Source organism: Eucalyptus grandis, chromosome 11, assembly GCF_016545825.1.
Source record: "Eucalyptus grandis isolate ANBG69807.140 chromosome 11, ASM1654582v1, whole genome shotgun sequence".
In the NCBI taxonomy this organism is placed as follows: Eukaryota; Viridiplantae; Streptophyta; class Magnoliopsida; order Myrtales; family Myrtaceae; genus Eucalyptus; species Eucalyptus grandis.
Window position 1 is genome coordinate 12,628,683 of NC_052622.1, and position 13,697 is coordinate 12,642,379.

General features: G+C 39.9%; 1 protein-coding gene across 1 annotated transcript; it reads right to left on the minus strand.

Annotated features, from left to right (window-relative positions):
- Window positions 1–10,131: 10,131 nt before the first annotated feature.
- On the minus strand, window positions 10,132–12,675 carry LOC120289741 (cytochrome P450 714C2-like). The gene is made up of 7 exons (XM_039305082.1): window positions 12,576–12,675; window positions 12,259–12,338; window positions 12,099–12,145; window positions 11,519–11,789; window positions 10,921–11,223; window positions 10,377–10,479; window positions 10,132–10,289 (listed from the first exon to the last, which is right to left on the minus strand). Exons 1-7 carry the CDS (start codon window positions 12,673–12,675, stop codon window positions 10,132–10,134), a joined length of 1,062 nt encoding a protein of 353 aa, XP_039161016.1.
- Between the last annotated feature and the right edge of the window lie 1,022 nt (window positions 12,676–13,697).

The following is a 13,697-nucleotide window of genomic DNA, read 5'->3' on the forward strand; positions in this document are numbered from 1 at the left end:
TCGCCTGATTAGGACCTGGGTGAAAAGGCCTTAATAATTGCAAGATGCACGTTCACTTAATTAGTACCCTGTTCTTATTGATCTGTCCGATTGGGCCTTAATAGCTGGAGATCAGTTCAAATCAGACTTCGTTACAGGCTAGACTATTATTGGCAAACGTAACCCAATGACCCGGAACAAAAGTGGCGATATCCAAGCATGAGAGGTTGCAGCATAAGATTTTGTTCTGAAAATAGAGTGATCAATGAAGCCGATGCCCACTATCGCAGCCATGGAGGCCGCGTGATGTGAGTAACTTTCATCCGAGTGAATCAACGGAGGTCGCGATCTCCAAAGGGGCGGTCCACACAGACGGAAGTGCAGCGAACGGCTTCAGCAAGTGAGAGGTTAACGTTGCCAGCAGGTGGAGGTGCAACGGCGAGGGTTCATGACGGCAATGCCACGTGGCCTGGTCAGTTGGGGAAGAGCAAAGGAGACCGAAAAGGAAAAGCAAAAAGAAAAAGGAAAAGAAAAAAGCGGACAAAACGTCTCGATCGCTGAGTGTTCCATGGCTGAGATTTAGTTCTACTGAAACACCTAAAATTTCCGTTACTCGGAGAATTGAATATGTAAATTACCTTCTTCTTTTTTCCAGTACTCTTTTATAAAGAACATTGTGAATTCTTATGCACTCAGCAACGGATAAAAGTTGTGTCTAGGCGAAGCTACAAGAGAAAAGGTGAAAAAAACGATACATCTTTCATTGGTAACATTGAAAAACACTCGGTACTATTTCCATGACGAAAAGTAAATAACTATACATCTTTCAGGGTGATCAGCTAGCCTGTTATACATATCTGCATTAGCGTACTTATTCTTCATTGAATGAATACGTCTATCAGTTTCATTATCTTCCTTCTCCTGAGAGGCAACTGCAACATCAAGAGACTCAAAAAGCTTGATGGACTGTTCGGTTTGTAATCACTGTATAAAACAAAGGGATAAGTGCAATATAAATCCTAAAACTTGTAACGAAAATGCAATTGAGTTCTAAAACTTGTAAAAAGTGCAATCAAATCTAAAAACTTGTTAAATTGGTTCAATCGAGTCCTAAAATTAATACCGTCAACCTTATTAACGGAAAATGTTAACATGGTATTTAAAATGAATTTTTATTTTCCATGTGGCTTTTTAAATTATTTTTTATTCAAATTAGATTTAAAAACTAGAAAAGAAAATCTAAAATTTATTTAAAAACAGAATAGTTCAAAAAAAATGAAAATGAAAATGGCCGAGTTCCGCTAGCCGCCCATCACTGAAGGGGCCGGCGAGGTCGGGGTTGGGTGAGGCCTCATCGATCCCAAGCAAGGGCCGGCAACCCTCGCCAAGCTCGAGTGAGGGTGCCCAAATCCGGGCACGCCAGCCCTCGCGGGGCCCACCTAGGTGAGGCCTCGCCGGTCCTCACAAGGGGCCGGCAAGGCTTGGCAGATCTCAACGAGCCTCGCCAGCCCGCCGCGAGAGCCAACGTGCCCAAATCCGGGCACCTCGCCCGAGCTTGGCTAGGGTCGCCACCCTCACTTGGGCCAAAGGGGGGTCACCCCCCGCCTAGGGCCGGGGACGATCGCCCGGCCCCTCCAGGTGATGGGCGGTGGCGAAGAAAACGCCTGCCATTTTCTTTTTCTTTTTTTTTGAACTATTTTTTAAAATAAATTTTAGCTTTTCTTTTCTATTTTTTAAATCTAATTTAAATAAATAATAATTTTAAAAGCCACATTGAAAATAAAAATTCATTTTAAATGCCACGTTTGCACCACGTCAGCATTTTCTATTAAAAATGTTGACGATGTTAACTTTAGGACTTGATTAAACCAATTTGACAAGTTTTAGGACTTGATTGTACTTTTTATAAATTTTAGGACTTAATTGCATTTTCATTACAAGTTTTAGGACTTCTATTACACTTATCACTAAAACAAATCTGCACATCTAAATACTTACCACTCATCAGGCAATCTCAGCTAGATTTTGTACATAGCTTTGTCCATTACATTCATAATGAACAACAAGCAGTAAGACGTAGGGGTGAGCGATTCTAAGTTTCTTACAGGTTCCGCTTAGAACTGGAACCTACCCTTGGGTATAGGTTTCTTATTTTGGAACTCAGAACCTACCCGTCGAAACTTGGAACCTACCCTATCACAAATTCCAGGTTCAGTTTCAGGGTCTAATGGGTTCTTTTTTTTTTAAGTTAAACAAAATGAAAATGAATGTAATAATAATAAATAAGCTTGTCATTCATTAAAGAGAATACAAAATAAACAAAACTATCAACAGAAGAAAATGAATTCTTGACAAGGAATTCAACTAGATAAAAGTATAAGTGAGCAGTTCTAAGTTTTGTATAGGCTCCATCTTGAACTTGAATCCTACCCGTTAGAACAAATTCCTCATTTTTGAAACCCGAAACTTATCTTACATACCCTAGAATTCGGAACCTATCTTGTCATAGGTTCCAAGGTCTTCCTAGATCCTACTTATGTTATTATTTGAAAGATTAAAATTCACTAATCATAACTTATATTTAGATATATGAAAAATATAAACATTAATAAAGTAAAAATCTTAGCTATAAAATGGAAATTGGACTAGTGCTTTCAGATTATACATTCATCATCAAACAGCATGGAATATCAAAATATCGCACGGAGACATGGATTAAGAAAAATATTAAAACTTATTTTAGGTTCTATGTTACAAGTTCCAGGTTCCAGGTTCTTCAAACTAATAATCCGGAACCTACCTGTTAAAACAAGTTTCTCATTTTTTGGAACCTGGAATCTACAATGCATACCTAAAAACTTAGAACCTACATGTTCTTACTGGTCTGATTCTTAGGTTTCAGATTCTACCTTGGAACCATGCTTACCCCTAGTAAGACGTACAGAGTTCAAGGTAATGGGATGCCTGAAGTTCCTAGTTAAGAAATGTCCAATATAAGTGAGTGCAGAAGATATGCAGTACTAATGTACTTGCATTAAACAAGAACTTCCTTCTTTATGAAATTTCTATTAGAATTGCTGAATGCATTCAAAGAAGAGCCGCCCATCTAATTTATTGATATCCCCAGTAAGCCAAGAGTTTTTCAGTCACTAAGCTTAGCTTTTACACAGAAGCCAGGCCAACTGACCACCCACACAAGGACATGATGCTGTTATTTCGTCGACTATACTTTTCGTGGTAAAGCTTACAGTGCAATAGACCATTCAAAATCATATGGGCCTCGCATCCCCTGCCATCTCCCAACAAAAGCAGATGGTATTTGTTCTGGGCATGACTTTTGTGACTTCGAAGTTCTTCTGTGCTTGACGAAAATGCAAGTTACTCTCTTTTCTAAACTTATCATATATGAAAAAGGAAAATGGAATCCATTCTTCAGTTTCAATTCATAATTTTACTACATCTTACTGAACGTAAAACCCAACATATTTCTCCAATTCCTTTTCACACTATTCCATGCTATGCAATTCTTTAATTATATACCGAATTAGATAAATGTACCAAATGACAAAATAAAATAAAATAAAATAAGAAAAGATTAAGACATGTGAGAAGGTCCTGATTTTAAGAGGAAAATCGATAGTGAACATGAAGGAAATTTGCATTTCATCTGCTGTCAGAGTAATTAGTATTGACTCTGTAGTTTCCTACGGAATCAATGGAACAGCTTGCAGATGGGAGTGTGCGCAAGGTACGGGCTTTCAGGATTTGCTCTTTCGACGAACTCATGTCGCGTGATTCACGAGTGAATCTCTTTTATAAGTCGTAATGACTAATCAATCACCCAAGGAACAAGCTTTAGAGTCCTCCGACAATAATGTCGTGGGGGCTTTCGCATGACAGAAGCATCGATGCCCGACCGCGACTGTCGGCTGTCAAATTGGGCGGGACGCTTTTGCCGTGTGAAAAGCCACGGCCAGAAATACCCATAAGATGAGCATCCTTGAATTGATGTGGATCGCGAGAAAAATTTACTGACCCATTTATTTCGCAAAAATTATTACATTTTTGAAAATATTCTCCAAGTTATTTTCCTAGAAAATAATAATATATGGTGGTGTTTGATTGAAATCTGAAAATAAACTAAAAAAAATATTTTCCATTATTTGGTAAGAAAAAGTTTATATGATTTTCCTAATTAGAATGCATTATTAGGATGTTAGTGACTTCGTATGGGCAATCGAGGACCCGAGGACTGACACTAGGGTTCAAGGACCTAGTCCTAGCCGCAAGGTCCCCACCCCAGGCATTGGGGACCAAGGCACGAGCTCTAGGGTCCCAAGTCCGACTTGTTGGGGTCTCAAGCCCAACCACGATAGACTTGGTCTTGAGCGCAAGGACATTGGCACAGGCACCAAGGACTCAAGCCTAGGCGTAGGGACATAAATGAGTTAGGGCACCATAGACCTAAGCATGGGCATCAAAGGTCCTAGGCCCAACCTCGATGAACACAGGCCCAAGTGCTAAGGACCTAGTCCTGGGCACATACACCAAAGTCCTAGGCCTTGGCTCAGGCATTGGGGATCCAGGCATGAGCACTAGGGTCTTGGGCTTAACCTCGATGGGGTTTGAACCTAGCTCTAGGTCCCAAGGCCAACCTTGTGAACTATGGCATGGCTTCCAAGGATTGAGGCTCAAGTGCTGAGGACCTAGCCCAACCTTGATGTACTTGAGGCACATGCACTAGGGTCTCCAGCCCAACCTCAGTAGACCTCAGCCTGGGAGCTAGGGATTTGAGTATGAGCACCAAGGTCTTGAGTCCAACCTCTCAGGCACAGACGCCAAGGTCCTAGGCACGAGCACTAGTATCCCAAGCCCAACTTCTGTGGCCTTGAGCCCAGGTATTGAGGTCTATTGACATGGGTTTAGCCTCAATGGTGTTTAGTGGACCTAACCCTAGGCTCTAAAACTTGTATTCACTGTCAAGGGCTTGAGAATGAACATTAGGTTTTCATATCCAAATGTAGAGTTTCTAATTCAAGTGCCACTATCTAATCATATTTTGAAATAATTTACAAATTTTTAAAATAAAAATCAATTTTCGAAAAATATTGATTTTTTTTTTTTTTTGGTTAGGGAAACATTTTCTTAAACACTCCAAACGTCGAAAAATAAGGAAAATGTTATTCGTGAAATAAACGAAGCTTAAATCATTTCGAAAGAGAAAATGCTTAAGTGACGAAGGAGGGAGAGTCACTTATTTTTTTCGTGTCCTTTGTACTTAAAAAATGAAAAAATAAAGTAAGTGGAGCCCACTCCCTGCTTAGCATGAAAATTAATGGTCTCCCTAACCCGTTATTGCATGAAAATGACAGTACTTACTAATGCCAGCAGTCCTCGTTTCAAAAAAAAAAAAAAAAAACCAGTTTCCGTCCATTACAAAGTTACCATGACCAGTCAAAGGGATTACTTGTGTTTAAAGTAAAAGCATACTCTTTTCTTCCCCCTCCTTCGGCTAAGGAATAGAAGCCCATTTTCGTGTACGAGGAGAGAGCACTGGGATCTACTACTTTTTGTTTCTCCGAAGAAATTGGATACTATTGATAAACCCTAACCTTGCCGCAAAGATAATTAAGTATAATAATCACAATCTGCATTTGTATTGAATAATTGAAGAAACTTAGGGTGTGCATCTATAAATTATACAATGCATATGAGATGGAAGAAATTCACGTGCCCTTTCGCAACCTAAATTAATGGCGACGTCACTATTTGCGCATATACCCTGTTCAGCTGTATAACTACAGTTGTAAATTACACTACTGGCCACTTCACGGCCGAGTGTTGTGAGGGGTCAGACGGCCATGCTTGGCCTGCAGTACACCCGGCATCTCCGACGACCAAAAAGTCCGTTGAAAGATGACAACAACTTACAACCGGTTATGCGGATCCCAAAAACGGCTCTGTTTAGACTTTGTGTTCAATTTCCTTTCTGTGCCAAAGCCAATATCATCTCTGACGATGCCGTGGATGAAGCACTATTAATTCACAGATTTACTCTCATAAGCAGGGCCTTAGAGTCATACGAACAGCGATCTGGGATAGCATATGATATACATCGTATCATCCATGATCACTGACCAGTATTTCAGTGAACCTCAGAACATCAAACCCTCCGGGCAGAATCATCTGCTCAAGCATTGCTCTTTTCCTTCCGGATGTGAGGTCAAGCAAGGTATCTTTGCAGTGACTTGGAAACAATGAGACTTAAAGTGGACAACAAGGAAAAACGCACGGATTCTCACGCCTTTTTCGTGGAATCCAATTTGTCCAACACATCAATCTATCCAATTTTTATCATTACTGGGTTGACTGGGTTGGTTGAGGTTTATTTTCAAGGAATATGGAGCCCCTGATCACAGATTTGAACTTCTAGTCACCCCCTCCCCCCCAATCTCAAGAAATCTTCATTCATCTGTGGCTTAAGTTTGACTTATTTACCAAATACATGGATCACTCAAATTTTACTCCATCTGGCAATATGGTGGTGACAGACTAGTTAGTGGCTATGGTTCAAAATGAACATTCTGACGACAAGTGTCAAACTCCTATAATAAGCACTAAGGTAGCCACTGTTGTTGATCGCCCCTTCCAACCCTCTTTTACTCATCAAATACTGATATTTTTAGACGAGCATCGAGTGCGTGCCTTGGTGCACCGTCGTCCTTGGTTTCTGATTCGAGGTATGCACATTCTCACCTAATTAGGACCTGGGTGAAAAGGCCTTAATATTCGCAAGAATATGTATGTTCACTTAATTGGTCCCCTGTTCTTATTGATCTGTTCAATTGGGCCTTAATAGCTAGAGATCAGTTCGATCTCAGCCTTCGTTACGGGCTAGACTATTATGGGCAAACGTAAACTGTAATATTTGGCTGGAGGGCCAAAAGGAGAAAAAGAAAAATCAGTTGAAAAGTCAATAAAGCAAAAAGGAGAGGGGAGGGGGCTCGGCTAAATAGAAGCTGAGAGCTCCCTCAACCAAAAAGAAAGAAAAGAAGAAGAAGAAGAAGAAGAAAAAAAGAAAAGGGAAGAAAGGAAAGGGATTTTGGCACGTGCGTGCCACGAATGCCTCACCAAGCCAACTCAACTCCATAATGCAGTGCCCGGTAAGAGAGTAGGCCCCTCGTTTGTCCCAACAAAGTAATTTACTGATTTAGGGCTCAAATTCGAAATTTTTGGAAAATCGAGGAAGTCCGATTTTAGAGTCGTTGAGCCATGTATTTTTATAGAAATCATAGTTTACGATGTTGTGGAGTCATAGGATTTTACGAATCATGATTTGAGCTTATGGTTTATCTAAAACAAAATTTCAAAGTTTATTGCGTGCAGTGAACAGTATGCGTCCAACAGCTTTGGCCCCGAATTTTGTTATTTTTCAGCTTGATTTTGAGACGGTCAAGTTGGGATTCTTGTAGTATGTTTGAAGGGCTTTCTTTTGACTATAAATGCATTCAGAACGAGGTTCGGAAGAGTAAGTTATAGCGTAACTAAGTTTTGCGCTTAAACTTCACATTGCAAACAGCTTGAACAATCGCTTTGGTTATGCGATTTGTTAGCGCGTAGGAGTCCTTTTGTTAGAAAAGTTAAGGCATAATTTAGTCGTTTTGTAATTGAGATAGAGTTTTATTTGATTTTAATATTATTCCTCGGTTATTTGATAGCGCTATGAGTTTGACGATACAAGTATCATTTGTCGTTTGGTTATAAACAACGAGATGAGTGGTATTATATCTTCTTTGGTTTTGTAAAACCATGTCTTGAAGTATATATGTGTGTGTATATATATTGAATTGAGAAGCATTTTTATTGCATAAAAGCCGGAGCGAGCATTTGCTACTCTTTGGTTGGTTACGAATGTTTGAAAAGCGTGTTATACAAAATTCGTGGAGTAAAATATATGAAATTGCTTTCGACTGATTTATGGAAAGATTTATGATGATTTGAGAAATAGACAGAAAATGGATGATGGGCTATGCTGCAAAATGTTATTTGTTTGGTTTAAGATATTGATTCCTAGATTGGATTTCTGGTATTGGAGGATGATTGTTTATGTTCAATCTGACTGTGAACCCAGTGAGGGGTTTTTGGGGGTATTCATACTAGATTTGGAATATCATTTTAGGCCGAGTCACCAACTTTGTAGGTGGAGACCTTGCTAAGAGAGGAATCTTGATCACCTTGTCACCAGGCATTATGTCGTGATCATAGTAAAGTATTGAGTAATAGATTAGTTAATAGATGGACCATTGATATGTAATATTTGATGGAGATTATTCAATGGACCTAACCATTGATACTTGACTTTTGATGTTGATTTTCATATTAATATAAGGCTTTGATAGTAAAAAATAACTCTTATATGATTCGATATGTATTTTATATATTGAGTTTGAGTTATGAAGTTTGGTATTACTTTGTATACATGCATAATGGTTGCTCGATTTGCTTAGAAGATATGTATTACTCACTAAACTGTTGTTGCTCATTCCACTCGTCTTTTAATCTTTTCAGGTTCCTCGGTTAACGGTGAATAGAATGAGAGCACCGTCAATGGGAAACTTTTGGGAGTTCTATTTTTGGGTGTGGTTTAAAGAAGTAGTGCACATAATCGTTGCGAATGATTGGATTGGCTAAATTCTAAATGTATGTATATATATATATATATTGTGGATTAAAGAAACTCTAATGTTGCAACCATCCTGTTAGTTTATCTAATATGCATATATATGGTTTGAGATATATATGTTGATATCCGCCGTGTCATCCCATTATTTTTTGTGGTTTGGGGGTGTGAGTCGTGTGACTTAAACCAATGACCCTGAACGACAATGGGCATATCCAAACATGAGAGGCTGCCGCAAAATTTTTTGCTCTGAATATTGAGCGATCGACGGAGCCAATGCCCATTATTGCGGCCATGGAGGCCGCATTAGGTGAGCTGGCTTCATTAGAGTGGATAGACGGAGGTCACGATCTCCATAGGGGCAGTTGATGTTGGAAATTAATCCAAAGAAAACAACATTGTTTATTGTAATCAGAGTATTAATATAAAGAAGACGATAACAGCTATATAATATCATTCTTTTTATATAAATTTACAAATCTTGGAGAAAAATAACGTAATATATCATTGGAAAAATAACATAAAATTGGAGATGAGGTACGGATATCCAAATCTCCTTAAGGCGACTTGCCAACGGTGCTCCGCAGATTCACAAATTATGCCTCCCAAATATAACACCTCAAACCTGTTTGGATTAGCACTATGCAAACAGGGCTCGCCGAACCGTTCAATTGAACCAACACACTCAAAAAAATCATAAGAGTAGAAAAGTATATTAAAGCCTTTTTTGGAATTGAGTCGGAAAATCGAAAACATAACGAAACTCTATGCTCCTATCTATTTATAGAGCTTTTTTGGTTCCTGTATAGAAGAAATACATGAATTAAATAGGCGCATGTATCCACGAAGTTCATGAATGAAGAGATACATGAAATCAAGAGATTCATGAATCCAGAGACACGTGAATTCAAGAGATTCGTGAACTCAATAAATATATAAACTAAAAGATACATAAATTTAGGAAATTCATGAATTCAAAAAGAGATATGTGAACAAAAAAGACGTATTTTAATATATTGGCTTTCGTTGATCCATTAACTATAATTATAATCATAACAGTTGAAAGCTCCACAAAGAGAGAGAGATAGAGAGATAGAGAGAGACAGAGGTGCAGCGAACAACTCCGGCAAGTGAGAGGTTAACGTTGGCGGCAGATGAAGGTGTGACGGCGAGGGTTCATGACGGCAATGCCACGTGGCCTGGTCAGTTGGGGAAGAACAAAGAAGACCGAAAAGAAAAGGAAAAAGGGGAGAAAGCATCTCGATCACTTGTGTTCCATGGCTAAGATGTGAGTTCTCCTGAACGCCTACAATTTCTGTCATTCAGACAATTGAATATTTAAATAACTTTTTCTTTTTTGTGCAGTTAGTACTCTTTTATAGAGAACATTCTGAATTTTTATGCACTTGGCAACGCATAAAAGTTGTGTCTGGGTGAAGTTACAAGAGATAAGGTAAACAACGATACGTCTTTCATTGGTAACTTCGAAAAACACTCAGTAATTTTTCCATGACGATACATCTTTCAAGGGCATCAACCAGCCTGTTATGCATATCTGCATTAGTGTACTTATTCTTGATTGAATGAATATGTCCATCAGTTTCATTATCTTTCTTCCCCAAAAAGGCAACTGCAACATCAAGAGACTTGAAAAGCTCAATGAACAATCAGGTTTGTAATCACTGTGTAAAACAAATCTGCCCATCTAAACACTTACCACTATTAGGCGATCTCTGCTGGATTTTGTACATGGCTTTGTCCATTACATTCATAATGAACAGCAAGCAGCAAGACATGCAGAATTGAAGGTAATAGGATGCCTGGAGTTTAATTAAGAAATGTCCAACATAAGTGAGTGCAGAAGATATGCAGTACTAACTAAACTTGCATTAAACAAGAACTTCCTTCTTTATGAAATCTCTATGAGAACTGCTGAACGCATTCAAAGAACAGCTGCCCCTCAAATTTATTGACATCCCCAGTAAGCCAAGAGTTTTTCAGTAACTAAGCTTAGCTTTTACACAGAAGTAAGCTCTACTGACAACCCCACAGGAGGACATGATGCTGCTATTTTGTCGACTATACCTTTTCGTGGTACAGTTTACAATGCAACAGATCATTCATACAGAAGAGGGATAATCAGATCTTCTCCATCTTCAGTTGTCCCCCATGTTCAGGCTTGAAAACAATTTATACGTCACTGAGTGTTTGTATTCTGGGGATGGAGAGAAAATGAACTTAGACAGCACGAGAGACAGAACCATCTTTAATTCTGTCATCACAAAGTTCTGGCCAATGCAAGTCCGCATCCCCATCCCGAAAGGCATGAACAGATTCGGATTCTTGCATGCTGAAGAAATGCCATTCGCAAACCCTTCTGGATGGAACTCGTGGGCATTGTTGCCCTGGTTGGCTGGATCCTGATGCAACAGCGAGGAGGAGAGCCAGAGATTGACACCTCTCGGAATCACAAAGTCCCCAAACTTCATTTCCTCGGACGTCTTTCTTGTCACAAATGGTCCAGGAGAATACAGGTGCAATGTTTCGTAAATCACCATATTTAACTGCACATCGAGAGAAAACAGCTGATGGGAGAGCAGTCCCATACTTATATTATTTCCAAGCCTAAGGACTACATGCGGCTACTATATCCGCTTAGAGCTTACATGTCAATACATTAGACTGAATATCTACCAAGGAAGCTCACTCTACAAACGATCCTCGGTTTCAGTTCATCAATTCACGTACAATATCTCCTGAGAATGGTCCGCTTGAATGTATGTGCCAGAACAGTGCGCATATACTTAGGTTCGTGAATCATATGAATGTCGGGGCTTGATTTCCAAGGATCTCTGCCACCTGGGCATGCACGTGCTCCCGCCACTCAAGATGGTGTGATAAAAGAACTAAAGCGAAGGTAGGGGCAGTGGCAGTAGTTTCGCGTCCTGCCATAAACATAGCCTTGCAATTATCTACGATGACGCTCGATCCACGGTCGAAATTGTTGACTAAGTCCTGTGAGAAGCTCTGCCCCTTGGCATTGCAATCATCGTCCATCAGCTTGAGAATAGATCGGTCGACTTCTTTTCCTATCCTCCAAATGTCACAAGTGATCTTCGTAGGAATGTGCCTGTACCCAAGATTTTGAAGACATCAAAAAAAGAAAAACTAACATCAAATCGTTTTGTCCAGGAAGCACCATATACATGTGTCTAAGGTTTCTTGAGAATTTATCAGATAGGTACTTCTGCAACACGTTTAAACCCGGCATATATAAAAAGTAGCCGACAAAAGGTAAACATGTGGAGTCATGTCAACCTCAATGATATTGTCTGAATGAATGCATGAATTTATCAGTCGCAGCTTGCAATAGAAAGCAAACTTTAACAAAACCATCGCCCCAATAAGAGTTTTTTAATGCCGAAGGAGGCACCCTCACCTTACCGCCGGAAGACCAACAATAGCTTGCTGCTTGCTTAGCAAATCCTGAAGCACTAACATCTTGGAAAAAATCTCATTGCCAATAACATAATTGCTCCCAAAAGATGCTATGAAATCATTTCGGCAGAAAGGCTTTTCAAATCCTCGTCGATCAGTACTGAAGCAACTCCTCTTGCTTCCTCCATTTGAGAGTCCCATTTTTCCAGCATGGAGATGACAGATTCATGTCCACCATTCCCTGTGCAAAAAAGAACAAGTAACATATAGATAGCTTCTGTGTCGAAATTTTACTGCTTCACACGCAAGAACAAAGACAGCTCAAGCAAGACCTGTGCCGCTGTGAACTTGATAGAACCTGCCCAGCTAATTTACATCTTTATTTTGTCGTTGAAGAATTCAGGCGCTATGACTTTCCTCTGGAGCGCCCAGGATTTTCCTTTCGAAGTGATGAGGCTGTCATAACCCAACAAAATACCCCTGTTTTTTCTCAGATAAGCGGACCTTCCGAATTCAGCAGACTGGCATTCACAGAACTCTCTCGCTGCACCAAAGTCACATAAGCATTCGATCGCCATGTTCCCGAGTGAATGCAGACACCGGACCTGAAATAACCATAGCACTCTCAGCAGGCAAAGATGATCTTCATGCTTGTCACACAATAGAAATAGCCGGCACATATTACAGACATATCTAGTGAAAACTCCTAAGCACAGAGATGTGAACATTGATTGAAGTAGAAGAAAATATATGTACCATAGTCGGCCCTCCACTTCTCTATGTGGGGAAATAGGCGGGACATGTAATCATGGGAAACATGGTTGCCGATGCTTTGTTGATTCTTTTTGGCTTGCATTTCCAGTCGAATCTTCCTTGTATTCTGAATGAAATTATTAAGCTCATGGTCATTAATATACTAATAATCTTGCCCCGTGCATAGATAATCTCTAGTGGGCATGTAATGCATCCAACAGTCCCAGCAAACCCTAAATTGTTTACAGCTTTTGTCTGGATGCCTGTTCAGTAGTTTCCCCCTTTCCTAAAAGTTTTCTGATTGTCATCTCGCTTCAAATTACGATTTGAACCCCTTTTTTTCTGCAGGTTGTCCCGTGGATGTAGAGAGGCAAAACTGCACTATCATCAAGAGCCAGTGCGCGCCGCCATGGTGTCCAGCCAAGATTTTTGGCGCAGCTTTGAAGCAATTCGCGTGCCCTTTACCGCCGAGATTAACGACAACATGACAGTCTGCGCAGATACCGTGCTCGGCTGTATGACTACTGTTGGAAATCACCCTCCTGGCCTCTTCACGGCGAGCGTCATGCGGGGTCAGAGGGTCTTGCTTGACCCGCAATAACCCACAGCATCTCCAGCGACCAAAAACTCCATTAAAGATGACAAGGGCCTGTGATTGGTCATGCCGTCAGTGCTATCCCAAAAACTGTTGTATTAAGACTTCAACTCCGTGTTGGAGAAAACATTCCCTTAATAGTTTCGATCATTGACAAAACTGACCGACCTTATATTTTAATTAAAAGTCTTTTTCAGGAGGAAAGTCTGATTACTGTGATCAAAATCAGAGTCGTTGATAATACTTTTTTTA

What these genes read in the sequence shown, in the direction of transcription:
- LOC120289741 (XM_039305082.1), bottom strand. Translation starts at nt 12,675, where the DNA reads ATGGCGATCGAATGCTTATGTGACTTTGGTGCAGCGAGAGAGTTCTGT. An exon ending in GTTGGTCTTCCGGCGGTAAG is followed by an intron (nt 11,790 to 12,098) that starts GTGAGGGTGCCT and finishes TCTTGGGTACAG; the next exon opens with GCACATTCCTACGAAGATCA. An exon ending in GCAGAGATCGCCTAATAGTG is followed by an intron (nt 10,290 to 10,376) that starts GTAAGTGTTTAG and finishes TTGATGTTGCAG; the next exon opens with TTGCCTTTTTGGGGAAGAAA.